A 20,687-nucleotide genomic window follows, 5' to 3' on the forward strand; every position below is an offset into this window, starting at 1 on the left:
GAAAGGCACCAGAGGCTGAGCAGGGGGCAGAGACCCTGGGGAGAGCAGCCAGGTTCGGGGATCACAGGTCATCACAGGCCCTGCATCTGCGCACAGTGGCCAGGCCTCGTGTTGGCACCCGCATAGGCAGCCTGCATCCACCGCACTGGGGCCCTTCTGTCTCAGCTACTCTCTGGACCTCCCGCCTGTCCACCCGGCAGGTGCCCTCTGCCCTCCCCGGAGCCCTGACCACGTCTGGTGGGTCAGCCCTGGTTTGTCCCCCTCACCACGACTGCTCCCTTCCCTGAACTGCTGGCCTGAGTGCCTCTCCTGATCAGTCCTTCACTGGGACTGATCAATCCATCACTGGGACTGGGTGGACACCTGGAGTGGACAAAGCGCTCCACACACTCAGCACATCCCGGCCGGTGACAGCTGGCCGGGGGCGGAAATGGCTACAGCCACCTCTGGAAGCCGACAGTGGGGAGAAGGCAGGAGGACAGGGAGCAGGAGCGGTCCTGGGGAGAGGAGGTGATAAGGGAGTGATGGGGCAGCCCAGCAGGCCCCGTATGCCGCCATGGAGCAGCTGGAAGCCCAGGCTCTGAGGGGATTGAGAGGCGAGCCTGGCCCAGTCCCGCCCCAGGGAGCAGCAGGGTGCTTGAGCCTCAATCACTCTTCTCCTGGGGACACAGCACAGTGCCCAGGAAGAGGACGCCAGCTGCCTGAGGGTCTCCGGACACACTGCCAGTTATCAGAGCAGGAGGGACCAGGAGGCTGTTCTCTGCACGGGCCCCAAGGTGAGGCCACAGCTTCAGGGTACGGAGGGAGAATGGGTGGGTGGGGTGGGGCCCGAGAGTCCTGGTGGGCAGCTGAGTGCTTTAACCAAAGGCCTGTGGGCACTTCCTCAACTGAGGAAAAGAGACACCCAGCCAGAGCCAGGAGCCCCTCCCCACCGGCCTGGGAGCCAGGGCTCCTGGCAGCAGCAGGTATGGACAGGGCGGGATGAATGGGTCAGAGCCCTCCAGTGGGAGCAGGAAAGACACCAAAACACAGCAGGGATGGGGGCCCTATGGGAGGGGGGCAAGGTCAGCATCCCCTCAAAAGCCCCCTGCAAACCTCGAGCCCCACCATGGTTGGGGGCCGCACAGGCAGGCCTCTTCGCACTACAGTGGGAAGAGGACATGAGGGACTCTGGCTCTCCACAGAGGAGGACAGAGCACATGGAGTCAGAACTGGACGCAGTCACCCCAGGGTTAGGGTCAGGGTTAAGGGGACCCAGAGCTTTTAGACCTCATGGTGAGGACCTCTCTAGGGAGGTCCGTGAGCAACCCCATAGAGAAAGGGCTGTGGCCCAGGGTGGGTGGGCAACCAAGGCGGGTGGGGGCGCTGGGGAGTCGGCAGGCCTGGGCGGGGTCACTGGGCACTGTGACCTCTGTCCCGTCTGTCTGGGAAGGCCCCTCCCTTGCCCTGGGTGAGGGTTCCCTGAATGGAGCCTCCAGCCTCCCTGGCTCCATGCTCAGCCCCTTCATCCCAACCTCACCTGTCAAGTCCTTGGCTGGCGGCCTCCAGCGGCAAAAGGGTGGGGCTTCTCCCAGGGACTCAGAGGCAAAAGGGACAAGACTGTGGGCCTCCCACTTCCCGCCCCCACACAGACCCTGGCGCTAAGGTAGGGCCTGACTCTGGGCACCCGGGCGCCCCCTGCTGCTTCACTTCCTTTTCCAGAGGAACGCAGGGCTGAGGGCCCACGGTGCTGGCTGGGAGGTGCCCTGGCTTGCAGTGCAGCCCCTCTTCTCGTGGATGCAGGGAGTTCAGGACACCATGCCCTGGCCAGGCCTGCACGTTCCCATGCCGCTCTCCCCACAGCCCCCCAAGCACGGGCACATCCATAGCAGAACCAGAGCTCTAGCCTCCACATCTCTGCAACCTCACAACCCTATCCACCCCAGAACAGCCTCACTGCAGGGAGTCTCTGGGCAGAGGCCCAGGATGAAGGCGTGGAGACCAGTATCTGCCAATGAGCAGAGCAGGGGCCAGCGTCTGTCAATGATCAGGGTGGGGCCAGTGTCTGTCAATGAGCGGAGGCGGGGCCAGCGTCTGTCAATGAGCAGAGGCGGGGCCAGTGTCTGTCAAGGAGCAGAGGCGGGGCCGCTGTCTGTTAATGAGCGGAGGTGGGGCCAGTGTCTATCAATGAGCAGAGAAGAGGCCACTGTCTGTCAATGAATAGAGGCGGGGTCAGTGTCTGTCAATGAGCAGAGGTGGGGCCAGTGTCTGTCAATGAGCAGAGGCAGGGTTAGTGTCTGTCAACGAGCAGAGGCAGGGACAGTGTCAATGAACAGAGGCGGGGCCGGTGTCTGTCAGCGAGGGGAGCAGGGACCAGGGTCTGTCAATGAGTAGGGTGGGGTCTGTCAATGAGCAGAGTATGGAGCCAGTGTCTGTCGATGAGCAGGGTGAAGGCTAGTGTCTATCAATGAGCGGGTACCAGTGTCTGTCAATGAGCAGAGGTGGGGCCAGTGTCTGTCAATGAGCAGAGGCAGGGCCAGTGTCTGTCAATGAGCAGAGGCGGGGCCAGTGTCTGTCAATGAGCAGAGGTGGGGCCAGTGTCTGTCAATGAGCAGAGGGGAGGCCAGTGTCTGTCAATGAGCAGAGCAGGGACTAGCGGCAACGAGCGGAGCAGGGCTGGAGGAAGACAGGGCAGGAGGGGAGAGAGCAGATGCTCAGACCTGGACCCCAACCTGTGCCTGGCTCCTCTTAGAGGCCGCTCCACCCACCCTTAGGTGAAGGGGTGAGGGCTGGGGGCTGGCAGGCAGGCCCTCGGGGCAGCAGGCGGCCCGAGGCTGGGGCGGGTACCCACCGACAGCTTCTCCTTGCTCTGACACCATGGAGGCCAAGTCCTTGATGATGTGATTCACATCCAGCAAGTTGCTCTGTGGAAACAACACAGAGCCACATCAGGAGCAGGGCTGTGGGGCAAACACCAAGGACACCTGAAAGTTCCCATGGAGCCTGGGGCAGGCCCAGGTGGCACCTGCAGAATCAGGAACCAGAGAATAGCTGGGGACCAGCTGGTCTGTCTACTTCCTGTGAAAGAAGGCATGACTGGGTCCAGAAAGGGCCAGCGGTGAGCCCAGGGTCACCCCAAAAGTCAGAGACAGGGCAGGGATCTGAGTGCTCCATCTCCTGACTCTGAGGCCAAACCCCAACCTCTCCAGGTGTCCTAGGGGCTGTGAGCTGCTTCTCTGGGTACAGAGGTCCCAGGGTCTATCTCCAGGATTTGCAGTCTAGTGAACGATAGCATCCCCAGCATTGTAAAGGCCTGACTACAGGACAGCAGAGAATGTCTAGGGCAGATACACCATCCCCCCTTGCCTGGGGGCTCCTGGACAGAAGGGTCTACCTTTCCCTCTCTGTGTAACAGCACTGAGCATGGGCCAGCACACAGGCACTGCTCAGCAAATCCTAAAGAAGTGGGATAGATGGATGAACGGGTTCAGAGGAGTGGACAAAAGGGTGGATGGGTAGATGGAAGGATGATGGACAGATTCGTGAATAGGTGGGTGGACAAATGGAATGGTGGATGGGTGGGTGGATGAATGAATAGATGGGTGAGTGGATGGGTGGATGGATGGGTAGGTAGATGGATGGATGGGTAGGTGTATAGGTGGTTGGACAGACGGGTGGGTAGATGGATGGGTGGGTGGGTGAGTGGATGGATGGGTGGGTGGGTGGGTAGATGTATGGATGGGTGAATGGGTGGGTGGATGGGTGAATGGGTGGGTGGATGGGTGAATGGGTGGGTGTGTGGATGGGTGAATGGGTGGGTGGGTGGATGGGTGAATGGGTGGGTGGGTGGGTGGGTGGATGGATGGATGGATGGATGGATGGATGGGTAGACGGGTGGGTAGACGGATAGATGGGTGGGTGGGTGGGGTGGGTGGATGGATGGATGAGTACATGGGTGGGTAGATGGGTGGATAGGTGGGTGGGTGGATAGGTAGGTGGGTGGGTGGGTAGATGACGGATGGATGGATGAGGGATAGATGGATGATAGGGGGATAGATGAGTGGGTGAATGGATGGAAGAGTGAACAGACGATATGTGGATGGATGATGGACAGGTGGGTGGGTGGGTGGGTCAATGAGCGGCTAGATGGATGGTTGCTCCACTGCTATCCAAGGACTGAGTGGCTCCATGAAGCTAGTGAACAGAGTAAGGAACAGAAACGTGGGCCAGGAGGACTTTGGGTACCCCTCCATCCCGGCATACTGTGCTGGTCTCTTCCATCTTCCATGCTGTCTACCTTTACCCTAACTCCTTTTGCCCAGTAAAGTGGCCCTGATCATCCTAAGGGATGTGGCCATGCCACTCTCAGAGCACACACCTGGACTGTGCTTCAGGCAGGGCACATACCATCCCCTTCACACCTGGCACCCACCCAGGGGCATCCTAGCACCCATCTAACAGAGCAGGGAGTGGGGGCTCAAGTGGTCCCATGACCTCCAGGGCCTCTCGGAAAGGGAAAGAGTTGGGACTCAGACCCCTGCCCACCGACCAGATGCCCACTCCTTCCCTGACTGCCGCGCTGCACCCAGGACGGCTCCTCCGCTGGCCAGATGCGTGGCCCTGGGCAAGCCTGGTCACCTCAAGCCAGGTTTGCTCACTTATCACCCAAACAAAACCAACCCTCCTCACACAGCGCCTGACACATGGCTGGGTTCCAGCCAAGTCCAGGGGAAGCGCTCTCAGGCCTGCCATGACCCCTGCCCTGGCACACCCGTCCACTCAGCAGCTCATTCCAGAGCTGGGACTGATTTCCACGAGGGTCATTTCACCCCACTGCAAAATGTTACAAGGGAATTCATTTTCTCTTTAGGAGTATTCTGGGAAATGAAGCAATTAGCATGATCTTAAACTGACACGTAGCATCAATTGCAATTCAATTAACAGGCTTAAATGTGATACAGAGGCAGGCAGTCCCTCTGCAGGAACTGGGCAGTGGCTCGGAAGGTAGCGAGAAGGTGGGGCCCAGGGGTCACGGCTTCGGTGTGCATCTGTGGCATGGCAATGGGGGCAACAGCGAATGAAAGAATGGGTGTGGGTTGGCCCGGGCCGGTTTCTGGTCTCCTCGTCACCACCACTTTCTGCTGGAGTGAGGTCACGGGCTCTGGAGACCAAGCCTAGGCTCCATCCTACAACGGGGACATCAAGGTCATGAAGCATGGCTCAGCCAGGCGGGTCCCCACCTCCACAGGCTTCCCAGTTATAGACCTGACCCCGTCAGAAGCCAGGCAGGACCCCACAACCACCAACTTCGACCCTGGCCACTGAGCATACCCAGGCCTGGTGCACCTTGAGCCTGGTCTTGGTGGCTCATGACCTCAGGGACTTGCAGGAGCCTTCCCAAGGGCTTCACAGGCACAAGCATCTCCCCATGTGGAGTGTGACTCACTCGTTATTGCCCCATTTGACAGGGAAGACGGAAACTGAGTCACTGAGAGTTAGTGACTGCCCAACGACACACAGCTGGAAAATGCTGGAATCTGCATCCAACCCACATTTAGGCAGAGTCCAACCCAGGTCACGCAGGGTGGCACCCAAGGCCGCCCTCCAGGATGTGGAACCCAGGACCCCGGCCAGATCTGAGGGATGGTGGGCCTCCCTTCAGGACATCCCGTGCTGCAGCCACCAGCATGGGATGGGCCTCATGTGTGTGCACCAATCAATCTGCTTCCCATGAGCAGGGGCAGAGAAAAGCCACACTGGCATGATGCTGCTGTGTCCCTGGGGGGAAGCATGGCTCCGAGCCCCTGCCCAGCCTGTGGGGATGCAGCTTTGGTGAGAGATGCCAGGGAGGGGTGTGGCTGAGCAAGGCCAAGTCCAGTGCCTTTCAGGGGTCTGGGACGCCTAGCTGCTGGGGCAGGGTGGAAGAGGGACAGCTGTGAGTCCCTGAGGCTCGGCCTCAGTGTTCCAGGCATGCCTCTGTGCACACACGGCCACTGCACTGGGCGTTCCCTGCTGACATCAGAGTCAACTTCCATAACCCCGAAAGCGCGGGCTGGGACATGGTGTTCCCGAGACAGGCAGAGACCCTGTGGCGCCCACAGGGCACAGATGGCCTGCGTTCTAGGTTTTGGGGGAGGCTCCCAGAGGCAATGGCCAAAGTGATTTTCCGTCTCATCGCCGACACTCACTGCCGCTGCCTGGCTTCACAGAGGGCTTGCTCCTCCAGGGCCCCGGGTCCTCCTGGGCAGAAGGGTTTTGTAGTCAGTGCTGGTGCCGAGGATGCGGCTGACAGGAGCCAGCACTGGCGAAGCCACCTGCTATCCCCGCTGACCTTACCAGCAACATGTCAGGCACACAGACAGAGGAGCTGGTGGGGGGTGGGGGCATGTTCTCTGGGCTGGGGCTGCTGCCGGGGCTCCTGCCCACTCATTGCTGGGCTCAGCAGAGCAGCAGCAGGAACAGTGGTAACTGCCCATTGGGATGAGCTAAGACACAGAATGGTAATTTGCACCACAGCCAGCGTAGGGGACACACAGAGTCCAAGCCTTCAGTGCAGTGGCTGTGCCTCCTGTGAGAGGGGACCATGGCTCCTGGCACCACGGGCTCATGCACCCCAGCTTCAAGAGGCTCGGCCGGCAGGGCTGGCAGGGCCTCAGGGCTGCATGCCGAGAGGTTCCCACTCCCTGACCTCTTACGAGCGAACGCAGCATTTGTGCGAAGCCTGCTCTTCCTCATTTTAGGCGCCCCTCTTTTTAAGACGCCTGGCACTCAAACATTGGCCTGGTCCCACTTCCCAGCAGATGGGTGAGCTGCCAGCCAGCCCAGCCCACTCGGAGGCACCCCCTGCCGAGGCGCTCATTGATGAGTGAACATCGTTCACCTCGAACAAAGCGGGAAGCAAAGCCTGAACAGCAGCTCAGGCTCCAGGCAAGCAGCCACAGTTAAGAAACCCCTGACCCTTGTTTTCTGGAAAATGGCTCACCACAGAGAACCACTTCCCACAGGCCCTAGGCAGGGCCAGCTGGACCTAGTCCTTGGGGAGCACTCTCCGTATAGAAGGGAAAGGACGCTGAACTCGGATAGTGAGCCTGGGGCCCCTCCCTGCTCCCCAACCTGAGGCTGGAGGCCAGGGCCCCAAGACCCCTCCTGGCGACCGAGCCGAGGATCTCACGGAACCAACTGAGAGGGCTGCTCAGGGCACAGGCAGCCCCAGAAACCCAGGTCCTGCCACATCAGCCACACGAGCTGTGGGCTACGTACACACCACTGTGCTGTCTCAGGATGGGGCAGGGTGCACCCTGGCCCTGAGGCCTGCCCTAGAGGCCCCAGATGCGAAGGGATGGGCCACTTCTACCAGGCAGCCCCAAGCCCTCTGCATAGGAGCTTCCTGAAGGGAGTAGGGAGCCTGAGGCACTGCCTGCCTTTCTGTCTCTTCCTCCATCACTGGAGGCCGCCGGGACTTACTGGGGATTCTCCTTCGTCCTAGCCCAGTGCTGGTCTCAGAACGAACAGAGGAATAAAGAGCTGAACACACCCTGTGGCTGCGAGAGAGCCGGGCAGGCGCAGTGGGGCTGGGACCTGCAGCTGGGCCTGTCGCTGATGGTGCAGGCAGATCCCAAGGATGGGCCCAGAGAGGGCCCACCGCAAGAGCCAGAGGAGGGCCTCTCAGGCAGGCAGCTAGCATGGGTGGGCCCCCCAGGCACTGTGGGCCCTGGGCCCCCCAGGCACTATGGGTCCTGGGCCCTGTGCACCTGGGCAGGCCTCGGCTCCTGAGGAGGAAGCTCGGGGCAGGCGCAGCTCCACCCCCAGGCACACCTGGGGGACTTGCCAGAGATCTGGGCTCCCCCACAGGCCTAGGTGGGAGCCCAGTTCCAGGCAGAAGCCCAGTCCTCAGTCCTGGGGCAACAGAGAGGCCAAGGCCAGGCCTGAGAAGGGTGGGGCCTGCGCGAGGGGCTGGGACTGCCCCAGATGGAGCCCTCCAGGGCAGCAGCAGTCCTGGTGCTGTTCTCTGGGGACAGGCAGGCCATGCCCTGGCATGGCAGCCAGAAAGCGGGAGAGCGGGGGAGAGACCCAGAACTTAGTAGATGGTTAAATCATGCAATTATTTTTCAGACTGCTTCTAAAACTAGAACTCATTAAAAGCTCTCATGGAATTTGCTTTCTCTTCTTTCACTGGCACAGTGGAAAAAGCCCCTTGCACGAGACATAATAAAACCTTGGTGTGTGTGTGCCTGTGTGTTCCCTTCACTTTCCAGAACAAGAAGTCAAAACATCACCGCATTTTTCTCTATCACACCATCTCTTCTTATAATTAGGAACTTGGCAACCATCCACCTACAAAGACGACTATTCCAGTTAATGGAGCCACCAAACCGTATGCATTTATTTGTCCACTCACCCATTTATAGCTAGAGATCAGCCAGGTCAGGCACCTTCAGGCTATGCAATGCCAAACACGGGGCAGGTCTGCTGGGCTCTGCCTGGGGCCTTGGAGCCCTGCCTGGGCCATTTCCGCATCCCATCCTCCGCCCTCCCAGGCCTGCCAGGTAGCCATGGCAACAGAGCAGCTGGCATATTCTGAGCTCTGTACCTGGGTCAGGTGATGCCCGCTCAGGAGCTCCAGCAGGTGAGATGGGCTTGGCGAGGGAAGCCCAGTGCAGACACAGAGGGGCAGGTAGGCAGAGCTGGCGGGAAGCAGACACCAGCTCTGGACCAGTGCCCCGGTGAGCCTGCTGCACGCTGGCAGTGGACTGAAGGGCACGCGCCTGTTCCCTCCAACCTCTCCAGCCCGGGGAGATGAATCGCTGCCCGCCGCCTGCTGCTCAGGACTGGTGTCCTCAGTTGGGGATTAAGTCACCGGCTCCTGGGGCACTGGCTCTTTCCATGCCTGGCTCTGGACCTGCAGGTGGCCTTGGAGACAAATCCCACCATCCTCATCTCAGAAAGGCCAGGAAGAGTCGGCTCTCAAGCATCGCAGTGAGGATGGCCTTCTGCTGGAGCAGGGCACCTGGGCTCGAATCCCAGCTCCCTGGTGTGTGAGCTGTGTGACCCCGGGCAAGCGATGGGCCTGCTCCAAGCCACCGTCATCTCTGACAAAATCAGAACGTAGGAGTGTTCACTCTCACAGAGCTCTGGTGTGGGCTAAGACGCATATAAATAATGTCAGCAGGGCCCTGTCGTTAAACACAGAGCCTCCATGGAGTCCCAGGATAGAAACGCACTCACCCAGCCCCCGACCCAGCCCTCCTCCACCCACCCCACCCGGCACCGCCACCCACTCATTTGTTCATTCAGCAGCCACTGGGTGCCAGGCAGCGTCAGGCCGGTGAGCTGCTGCGAACGCTGACGTGACTGGAACAGGCAACGCCGCTGCCTCCACGGGCTTACGTTCGAGTGGCGAGAGATGAATCCTAACAAGAGAACCCAACGGTTTGTGGGGCGAGCGCGGGAGCAGCAGGGGTTAGAGGTGAGGGCACCCCTGGAGTGAGGGCACCCCTGGAGTGAGGGCCTGAAAGTGAAAGGGAGCCAGCGGCTCAGGCATTGGGCATAGGGTGCTCTGGGCCTCGGGCAACAGGAACCAGGAGCAGGGGTGGCCGGGCCTGCCCAGGGAACTGTGAGGTGCGGGGTGAGGAATGAGAGAGAGGACAGTCCATTGGGAGTATGGGGTCAGCTGCCTCTCCCGTGGACGGTCACAGCAACGCACGCCACCCCCGCCCCGCCACCTGCTTCAAGCAGAATGTGATGGAAGGGACACTGTAGGGTTTCTGAGGCTTGGCTTCCTTCTGGCTCTGCCGGGGTCCTGGCAGCATCCTCCAGGGCCCAGCCTCCATGCCGGGAGGAAACCAGGCCATGGGAGAGGCCAAGCGTGGAGCTCCGGCCCAGAGCCCAGCCCGCATCCCAGCCAGTAGCCAGAACACCAACACGAGACAGGGGCAGACAAGCCTTCCCGAGAGTCTCCACCCTTGGCTCTCCGAGCTAGTGGACAGGGAAAGCAGTCTCAGCTTTGCCCCACTGGAAGTTCTGACCCACAGAACCCACGCGCTTCCCTCGTGGAAGCGAGGAGAGGGCCCGAGAGGAATGGAGGAGTGCCGAGAACCAGTGGTGGGCGGGCAGGTGCGGCACCCTTTCTCATGGGAGTTTTGAAGACGGGCATGACTGCAATGTGCTTGCTGATGGGCAGAATCGGAAGAGGGAGACGTGAGGGTCCAAGCTGGGCCTGTGGAGGCGGTGGTAAGGGGCACAGCCAGCGCGGGAGCCACAGGCTAGCTGTGGTGCAAGCAGCTCACCCACCGCCCCTGGAGAGGAGGCCAGCCAGGCCCCAGGAGGCTATCGATGCGCTCTTCTAAGGGCTTGTTTCTCCGTGGAATGAGAAGCAACGTCAAGGTCAAGGTCACCAGTGGGTGAGGACAGGGAAAGACAGCAGACATGAAACAAATCACGGGAAGACTGTTCCGCATTGAGCATGGAGCGCTACTCCTGGCTGCACCAGACCCACCGAGGGCCTTTCAGAGCCCCGAAGAGCCAGTTCCCAGCCCTATCCCAGACCAACGCAGGCAGAACACATTTCACCAGGTGCCCCGCCAGTGTGGATCCACAGCCCTGCACCACCACAGAAGCACACCCCTGTCAGTCGGGCTCTTCACGGGGTGGCAAGCTCCACCTCCCCCATACTTAGCACACAGCACGTGGGGGGCCATGTGTCAGACCACGGCTCGCCTTTCCTGCCCCAGAAGCCCCAGGACCCCACATGAAGAAATCCCAGGACTCCGGCACTTCCTAGGCTTGAGTGCTTTCCTTCATCAGGAGTCCCCAAGAAAACACAAACCCCTCCCTCGAGCAGCCGCACCGCAGGCCATCAGCAGCAGCTGCTGCTGTTCTCAGTGGCACTGACACCCCAGCTGGCAGCAGTGCAAGGCTAACCCCTTAGCAGACAGTGAGCTGCTGAGCCAAGAGCAAAGCCCAGGGTTCACCTGCTCACCCTAGAGCTTGGCCGCATTCCCGAGGCAGAGGGCCGGGACACTTGAAGGAGGGAGGGGCAGGTGGAGATCCCCAGTGCGGCAGGAGGGTGGGTATGGGGCACCTGGACAGCCACGGCCACACCTCCTGGCCCGCGTTCTTCCCAGGCCTGAGTTCTCGCCAGGCAGTTACACTCCACCGTGGCACTTTCACCCTGAGGCCAGCAAAGGCTGCTGTCATTGTGCCCATTTTACAGATAAGTAAACCGAGGCTCCAGGAGAGACCTGCCCAGGGTCACATGGCCCAGTGGTATGGCTGTGCCCGAGCCTGGGATCCTGGACCAGCATCTACTTCTCCTTGGCTAGAAGACGCCTGAGGCCTGCTGGCTCCCCTCCCCAGGGGACAAGGAAGCTTCCTGGAGACCTGGCTGTCATCCCTCCCCCAGCCTGGCAGCCAGACAGCTGTGGCCACCTCGGATCGAGGGTCATCTCCTGCTAACTGGGTGCTATTGGTGTTCAGACGCCACCTGTTGGCTCTGCCCTGGAGCATCTGCATCTGCCCACACACTGCAGGGATGCATTTCAGCCCCATGGGGCCCTCAGCAAGCAGGAAGTGGGGCTGCAGTGGGGGCGGGAGAGGAGGGGCCACACTGGCCCAGCCTTGGCACTAAGCTTCCCCTGGCCACCACGGCCACCCTATTCTTTATCTTGGTCAAATCAAAAAGGTTACCTAGGCCCCACCTGGAGGCGCAGGGGCAGGGGCAGGGGCAGGGGCAGGGGCAGGGGCAGCCCACCCAGGGGGCAATGAGGAGAGGGAGTAAGGGAGCCCAGGGCAGGGAGGAAAGAGCGAACTGCTTTAGGGTCTACAGAGGTCTGAGACCCCCTGGGGACCTCAGAGGACACAGAGTGGCCAGACGGAAGGTGGAGGGCGGTGTGAGGAAGGGCACCGGAGGTGAGAAGCAGCGAATGTCAACAGGGTGCCCAAGGCCCCTGGGAGAATCGAAGGGCATGAGTTTGCAGGGACGAGGCAGGGATCAATCACCTCGCTAACATCTGGCGCAACAGCAAGGGCCCAAACACCAGGCTGAGGGCTGTCCTTTGTACTTCACGCCCTCACCCACAGCGTCACACGGACTGGTTTGCAAAGCACTTTGCAGTCACTACCTCAAGGGTCTTCTCATTACCAACCATCTGGCAGGAGTCGGAGACCAGGGCTCAGAGTGACCTGGGAGGCACCGGGCATGGTTCTGGCCTGGGCTCTTGGCGGCAGCTGGCAGCCCTGCTGTGTGGCCATGGGCACCCTGCCTCATTTGGGAGTCCCGCAGCTCAGTGCAGAGGGTGGAGGCAGCTGTCCTGGAAGCCAGCTCTCTCCCGGCCAAGGCCAAGAGGAGATGGGGCCAGTCAGCAGGGTCCATACAGGGCCAGCACAGCTGCGGGAGCTCGGAGGGCCTGGCTGGACAGGCAGACAGCTGAGAGTCAGCAGACAGCCCTACAGAGGAGCTGCTGCTGCAGGGATGGGCAGTGGCTCCTGGACACGACCTAATTGGGTGCTCAGACACCTCCTCGCCCACGCCGGGGCTCGTACTACTGCTCAGACACAACTGAAGCTCACACTCCCGGTGATGAGATGGGAATGGCCTCTCCATCTTCTCCCCCATCTAGACAGGGCCGCTGGCCAGGAGGCTGCCAGCCGACAGCACTCGCCTCCGCGGCACCTGGATACCCAACACCTGGAGTCCTGGGAGGCTTGGGGCTCTAGTCCGGGACCAGCACCAGGGGCTACCCAAGGCTGGAAGGCCAGAGACAGGCTACCTCAGCTCAGGCAGGGAGGGGAGCCCCAGGGAGGGGAGTGAGTACACAGTGCAGACAGGCAACACTCCGGGACCCCTCGAGCCTTCTCCCACCTGAGCAACCCATAAGCAGACTCAGCTTCCATATGTGACTGGCACGACCCCTCCCGCTACGACCCTCATCTGGGAGATGGTGGGCAGCCCCGGGTGAAAGGTTCAAATTCCAGGGCTGCCAGACCCTGCACCCTCCAGAGACAGATGGCACTTGGGTCAGAGTCAGACTGCCTGGGTTCCAGCCCTGTGGCCTCCCCCACTGGGAAGTGGGTATGGTGTCCTCCCTGGAGGGGACTTGTGCACTGAGCAGGCCCCAGGTCCTGCTCACTCTCGGGTGGCCGCTCTGCCCCTCTAACACCCCTGTGTGTGCAGCTGGAGCAGGGCCTGTCTGGCGGAGAGTCCTGGCACCATGGAGAGGGCCAGGGCTCCATGCAGGCCAAGGACAGCTGCCCTGCAGCCAGTGAACAGGCCACGGAACACACAGGGGGCAGGCCCCCGTCACTGGCAGCCCTCAGCCTCCACCGGCCCCTGGGTGGCTCTACTTCTGCTCTCAGAGGAACTTTAGTGTATTTATCAACTCCATTCCTGCACAGGAGAGAAAAACGAAGAGGCCCAACATAAACCAGTAAAGAGAAATGTGGCCTGGTGTGCTTCCGGCTGGGCCGTCCATTGCCCAGACTCAGGCTGGGAATGCTCTGGGGCTGGTCTAGCCTCTCCCTGCACCTCCAACCCCCTGCACTCACCACACAGCCCTGCAGCATGGCTCTGCAGGACACCCTGTGCGCAGGGATGAGATGCTACCAGTGGGACCTGAGTCCATCCTGGATGCCAGCAGTGAGGGCTCAGGACAGGCCTAGCACTGGGGGCTGGCTATCATCAGGGAGGGGCCGGCCACTGTCACAGGAGGGGGGACGTCACTCATGGGAGAGAGGCAGTCACTGTCACGGGGGAGGGGTGGTGACTGTCATGGGGGAAGGGTGGTCATTGTGGGGGAGGGGTGGTCACTCATGGGGGAGGGGTGGTCACTCATGGGGGAGGGGTGGTCACTGTCATGGGGGAGGGGTGGTCATTGTGGGGGAGGGATGGTCACTCATGGGGGAGGGGTGGTCACTCATGGGGGAGGGGTGGTGACTGTCATGGGGAGAGGGGTGGTCACTCATGGGGGAGGGGTGGTGACTGTCATGGGGGAGGGGTGGTGACTGTCATGGGGAGAGGGGTGGTCACTCATGGGGGAGGGGTGGTGACTGTCATGGGGGAGGGGGTGCTCATGGGGGAGGGGTGGTGACTGTCATGGGGAGAGGGGTGGTCACTCATGGGGGAGGGGTGGTGACTGTCATGGGGGAGGGGGTGGTCATGGGGGAGGGGTGGTGACTGTCATAGGGAGAGGGGTGGTGACTCATGGGGGAGGGGTGGTGACTGTCATGGCGGAGGGGGTGGTGACTGTCATGGGGGAGGGGGTGGTGACTGTCATGGGGGAGGGGGTGGTGACTGTCATGGGGGAGGGGTGGTGACTGTCATGGGGGAGGGGTGGTGACTGTCATGGGGGAGGGGTGGTGACATGGGGGAGGGGGTGGTGACTCATGGGGGAGGGGGTGGTGACTCATGGGGAGGGGTGGTGACTGTCATGGGGGAGGGGGTGGTGACTGTCATGGGGGAGGGGGTGGTCATGGGGAGGGGTGGTGACTGTCAAGGGGGAGGGTTGGTGACTGTCATGGGGGAGGGGTGGTGACTGTCATGGGGGAGGGGGGTGGTGACTGTCATGGCGGAGGGGGTGGTGACTGTCATGGGGGAGGGGTGGTGACTGTCATGGGGGAGGGGTGGTGACTGTCATGGGGGAGGGGGGTGGTGACTGTCATGGCGGAGGGGGTGGTGACTGTCATGGGGGAGGGGGTGGTGACTGTCATGGGGGAGGGGTGGTGACTGTCATGGGGGAGGGGGGTGGTGACTGTCATGGCGGAGGGGGTGGTGACTGTCATGGGGGAGGGGTGGTGACTGTCATGGGGGAGGGGTGGTGACTGTCATGGGGGAGGGGTGGTGACTCATGGGGGAGGGGGTGGTGACTCATGGGGGAGGGGGTGGTGACTGTCATGGGGGAGGGGGTGGTGACTGTCATGGGGGAGGGGGTGACTCGGGGGAGGGGGTGGTGACTGTCATGGGGGAGGGGTGGTGACTCATGGGGAGGGGGTGGTGACTGTCATGGGGGAGGGGTGGTGACTGTCATGGGGGAGGGGTGGTGACTGTCATGGGGGAGGGGGTGGTGACTGTCATGGGGGAGGGGGTGGTCATGGGGGAGGGGTGGTGACTGTCATGGGGGAGGGGGTGGTGACTCATGGGGGAGGGGTGGTGACTGTCATGGGGGAGGGGTGGTGACTCATGGGGGAGGGGTGGTGACTGTCATGGGGGAGGGGGTGGTGACTGTCATGGGGGAGGGGGTGGTGACTGTCATGGGGGAGGGGGGTGGTGACTGTCATGGGGGAGGGGGGTGGTGACTGTCATGGGGGAGGGGTGACTGTCATGGGGGAGGGGGTGGTGACTGTCATGGGGGAGGGGTGGTGACTGTCAAGGGGGAGGGTTGGTGACTGTCATGGGGGAGGGGTGGTGACTGTCATGGGGGAGGGGCGGTCACTGTCATGGGGGAGAGGTGGTCACTGTGGGGGAAGGGCAGTCACTGTCTTTGGGGGCACTGGCCAGTTTGACACGTCGGTTCCACAAGTACTGGCAAGTTGTTGTGGAGCCCACTACTCCAGGCTCTGGGGATGGGGCTGACCCCAGGCAGGCAAGGGCCGCTCACCTTCTGTCGGGGCAGGGACCCACCAGAGACTCCCCGTGGGAGGTGGACAGGGAGCTAGGGTAGTCGAGGGCAGTGGGGAGGGCCTCCCTGAGGAGGGCACGCTGTGGAAGCAGCAATGCTCAGATCGGGGCAGGGTGCTCAGGGGCACATGGAAGCCAGCAGGGGTCCTCAGGGTGGGTCTCAGCGGTCCCCACAGGCTCCCCAGGACAGGGCAGGACACCCTCACTCAGAATCCGACTGCACGAGGCCTGGGGGGCGCCAAGGTCACTGCCCAGAACTGAGGCTGGCCTGTTCTCCACTGTCTCCCGTGGGTGGCCTCTCAAGCCAGCCTCATGGTACCCTGTGGGTCCTCTGACAGGCTGTCACCTCCACAGGGCCTGTGGACGTCCCAAGGACGATGCTGGGGAGGAGGACAAAGGAAAGGGATGCTGGGCGTGGCCATCTGTCCCAGTGGACAGGAGCCCCCAACACAACCCTGATCTGCACCCTGCCTGACAGCAGCCGCGGACACTCGAGGAGACCAAGAGCAAGGCGGAAAGTGGGCACCAGGAATCGCGCAATACTGGCCCACTACTGTGATACGGCTTCCCCTCCCTGGGCCTCAGCTGGCCCTTGTGTTCGCACCCCCACTAGCCACCTAGTAAGTCATTGAGGGCTGGCCACAAAGGGGGCTCTCTCTCAGACCCCAACTCTGCCCTGGGGGACTTCTGAACCTATACAATCTTGCAAATCCCAAAGCCCCCAGTGAATGTGGGAGGAGAGATGAGGGGATGAGGGTGCCGGCTTCCACAGGAAAGGGCTACAGCCAGCCGAGGTGCGTAACACAGTTCCACAAAACCCTGCTGCCCACCCCTGAGCCCTGCGCAGGCTGCAAAGATGGCTCCAGAGCAATCGGGCCAGCAGGGCCTGGCACGTGGGACTCCGCTGCGTCACAGCCTCTCACGCATCACGCTGGAGTTACTGTCACCGGGACCTGCTGCAGACCGCGGGGAGGGCTTCCTAAAGGCTAATGACAATTTGCGTTTTGTTTTTCCCGTTTTCAGAGACCAAAGGGAGGGAGTGATGCAGTGAGGTGTGCAGACGCCTTCCAAGAACAACTCCCACCCCGCCGCCCTCCGTCCCGCGCCTGCTGTTGCTGGCATGAGGATCCACATCCTCTGCGTCACCCCCATACTGCAGACAAAGAAACTGAGGCTGGAAGGGCCACGCTAGCCATGGGGCCTGCCCACTCCGCACCACTCCTAGTCCCCCCTGCTACCACCCCTCCGCACGGTGCTGAGCTGTGAGGAGCCCCGAGGGCCACAGGCAGAGCCCAGGCCACCTGGGTCCTCTGGTCTAGACGCAAGCCCAGGCCCTTGAGTGAATTCAGTTCAGCCCAGAGCCCCAGCTTTCCTCTCACTCTGACCCAGGCCTCGCCATCTCTGAGCTGGACGACTGCAGTGGCCTCCACGTGGGGCGCCCTTGCCCCGGGAAAGGCCGCTGCTCAGCCCACACTCATCACATAGAGCGCCAGAGGGAACCCAGGGCCAGGACTGCCGGTTGGACAGGCCCTCACACAGAGGATCGCAGACGGGGCAGCCAGCCCCAGCCTCCACTCCTCTGAACCCCATCCTGGGGTGGCTGCACTGGCATGAGCCCTCACCAGGCCCTGGGAGCAGGACTCCCAGGCCAGGACAGGGAGAAGCCAGCCCCTCAGGTGAAGGCGCCACGCCAGAACCCCGAGACCCGTGCCATAGATGCTGCTGAGTGAGCGCCAGGAGGCTGGAGTTGGGCCAGGAGCCACGCCTCTCCCTGGATGCTGCCCTCTAACGGCCTCCTCATGCCCCCAGCCCTCTGTGGGGGTTTGGGCTTTTTGACAGAATGAGCTTCTATGAGCGACCTCCACTCCTTGGACTTAATCAACAAGCAGCGCCTCCTCTCTCCTCACGCCACTCTATGCCCCACAGGGAGGGCTAAGCCTGAGCTGCCCGAGGGGTTGTGACTGGACCTTCCCAGGAGGATCTCGATTCCAGCACAAAGGGGAAGCGGTTCATCTGTCTCTCTAGATGTGAAGCCTTCAGGGCAGTGCTCCTGGAGGAGCTCACGAGCGCCCGTTTCTCCGCTTCTCTGGGAGCAGTGGGCCTCGCTGCACCAGCAGGGAGGGATGGAAACCATCTCTGTGCTTCGGGTGGTTCTCTGGGGCATCTCGGCAGCAGCAAAGGGCTCGTTCGGCCCCAGAGAGAAGCCCCCGAAGCAGCCTCCAGCCAGGGCCACAGGCCCAGAGCTGGCGCCTTCCTATCCTGGGAGCCCGAGGACAGGAAAGGGTGAAGGGGAGGACACCTCACAGAGGAGGCGGGGGCCCCGAACACAGGTCTTGAGAAATGGGTGCTCCTCCACCAGGTCAAAGTAGGGGGGTGCCACAGCAGAGACAGGGAGGTGGGGACCACAAAAGTAAAGGGCAAGGGAGAAGGGGCTGAGCCCCAGCACTGTAGGGTATTCCCTTCCTTCGAGAGTGGAAGACCTGCTCCCTGGGAGAGCAGAACCAGCCACAAGTCCTAACCCAGTGACTTAGCTGACTTACTGCCAGGCCTCTGCTTTTCTAAAAGAGTCAGCTCTTAGCAGACATTTGCTCCAGAAACCCAGCCTCTGGGAGCTTCAGAGTGGGCAGGCCCTAGCGCCTTCTGCAGATGAGGGGGCCAGAGGAAGGGAAGGACGTTCAAGGTCACACACAGAGGCTCGGATCCCACCAACAGAGCGTGTCCCCCCACGCTGCCTGAGTGACGCGTTCTATGTACACTCAGGCATCAAGGGAGCTCACTCACACATGCATGCACTTATACACGCACTCACGCATGCACACATGCACGCACACACGCACACATGCGCACACACACGCATCACATGCATGCACACACACGCACTCATGCACGCACATGCACTCACACACGCACACATGCATGCACACACGCACACATGCACACACTCACATGCATCACATGCATGCACACACACGCACTCACGCATGCACACGCACTCACGCACGCACACATGCACGCACACACACACATACACGCACACATACATGCATGCACACATGCACACACATGCATCACATGCATGCACACACGTGCACGCAATGCACGCACACACGCATATATTGCACACGCACACACACATGCATCACATGCATGCACACACGCTCATACACGCACTCACATGCATCACACACACACACATGCACTCACATACACATTCACATGCACGCACACACGTGCACACACATACATACACACATGCCCAGATTCAGGTGCCTCTTGGGATACTCTGTTTTAGCAACTGTCTCAAGGAGATTAACCACGGGCTAGAGACACATTTGGCAGCAGGTATTATACATGTGTAAACTTTAAAGAAATGAAAAATAAGCAGCATCCAATGCCCACACTCTACAGTTGCACCCCGACAGCTCACCCCACCACCTGCTGGTAGCACCACCAAATTGCAGGTTCGGTTCTGAGCAATTTATTCAACCTTTCAAAAAAAAAGTTACTGGGAACTGCATTAAACACCAAATCATCTTCATTAGAGCTAAACAGCCTCCTGGAAGTCTAACCACACAGCAAATGAAATGGCCATGGTGACTGAGAGGCTACCCCAGCATAGACCCCAGCTCCTGGCCAGAGGGCTGTGCCCTATTAGGGAAACCCAGGAAGGAGGGGATGGGGATGGGGCTCCCAGACCCCTGTCTCTCCCTTATTGGACCAGATGGCCAGAGAGAGGTGGTTAGAAAGGGCAAGGCCACAGAGGCCTAGTTCCAGCCCCTCCAGGCCAAGGGCAAGCAATGGTGCAGCAAGGCTGGCACCTGGGCTCCCCTGGTCCCCGGCCTCATGTGAAGCATGGAGAGTGAGCACGCTTGCCCACGCCAGCCTCACCTCCATCTGCAGGATGGCCTCCTCCCTCAGCCGGATGGCCTCCAGGTCCTCCTCAGTGATGTCCGGGAGCAGCGCCTGCTCCTGGTCCTGCCACGTGTTGTCACTCCCATTAAAGACCCTCTCATCATCAGCCAGCTCGGCAGACGGGGCCCGGGGACTCTGCTGATGACAGACAGATCTTGTTAGCACTGACACCCCCACCCATTACCACCACACCCCAGGCCCAGACCTTATCAGCAGCTCCCCCCCACCCATTACCACCACACCCCAGGCCCAGATCTTATCAGCACCGGACCCCCCACCCATTACCACCACACCCCAGGCCCAGATCTTATCAGCACCGGACCCCCCACCCATTACCACCACACCCCAGGCCCAGATCTTATCAGCACCGGACCCCCCCCCCACCCATTACCACCACACTCCAGGCCCAGACCTTGTTAGCACTGACACCCCCCATTACCACCATGCCCCAGGGCAAGTCTTCCCATGGCTCCCGGCAGGCCACCCAGCTCCGTCTCAAGATGAAATGAGGCCACAGATGCTAGGCCTTGGCCTCCCACGCCTCTGGGAGGTGGGATCCCCCAGAGCTCTGGGCAACATCATGCACACTGTGGGGGCAGGAGAGGAGCTGGGGCTACCGTGAGCAGTGGACCAGGGTCACAGGCAAGTGGACCCTCGTCCCCGCCTTTTGGCACATGCTCCCCTCTCTGGCCATCCCAGGCCTGTGCAAGGAGAACTTCTGAGCCCTACGGCCCCCACGGCAAGCCAGGGCTACCCCGTCCTTGGCCAGATGGAAGACACAAGAGTAAAACGTGGCCCCGACCCCAGAGAGCACAGTCTACCTCGTGTTCCCAGCTTTTGGGGGACACAGGCCCCTTTGTGAACCGCCAGAAAAATGCCCCTATGCACCAAAACACAAATTCTACCTCTTCATTTTGGGGGCTGTGAGCCCAACGAAGGCCCCATCAAGGAGCCAGTTACAGAGCCAGGGGCAGGCTGCAACGCGGGGCTCAGAGATGAGGTGGGACTGCAGGCAAGGCACAGGTGTACCCGCAGGAACCCAGAGGAACCCGCCCTCTCGTGACAGACTCAGGGAGCAAGCCCGAGAGGTTTTTGGAATTTGTTTTAATTCCTTGCTAATTTATTGGCCACATTTCGAAATTCAACAAAATGGTGCTTTTCCCTTCACTATCCCCATCTGCTCTCT

At 61.0% G+C, this 20,687-nt stretch overlaps 1 protein-coding gene across 30 annotated transcripts in view; it reads right to left on the reverse strand.

Moving 5' to 3' along the window:
* Positions 1-20,687, reverse strand: part of TSNARE1 (t-SNARE domain containing 1) — a 141,594-nt gene that overhangs the window by 11,588 nt on the left and 109,319 nt on the right. For 18 of the 30 annotated variants that reach the window (XR_010127309.1, XM_063669147.1, XM_063669145.1 and 15 more), the window contains 2 exons: positions 19,478-19,639; positions 2,831-2,903 (listed from right to left, as the gene is read on the reverse strand). Coding sequence is in view for 28 of the 30 variants with exons in the window: in XM_063669147.1 (XP_063525217.1) it covers positions 2,831-2,903; positions 19,478-19,639 (235 nt within the window). In the remaining 2 variants the exon portion in view is untranslated. Of the gene's footprint in view, positions 1-3; positions 2,103-2,830; positions 2,904-19,477; positions 19,640-20,687 lie in introns of those variants that run through there. The other 12 variants (XM_054498345.2, XM_063669156.1, XM_063669151.1 and 9 more) reach the window with 6 other exon arrangements.

Source organism: Pongo pygmaeus, chromosome 7, assembly GCF_028885625.2.
Source record: "Pongo pygmaeus isolate AG05252 chromosome 7, NHGRI_mPonPyg2-v2.0_pri, whole genome shotgun sequence".
Lineage (NCBI taxonomy): Eukaryota > Metazoa > Chordata > Mammalia > Primates > Hominidae > Pongo > Pongo pygmaeus.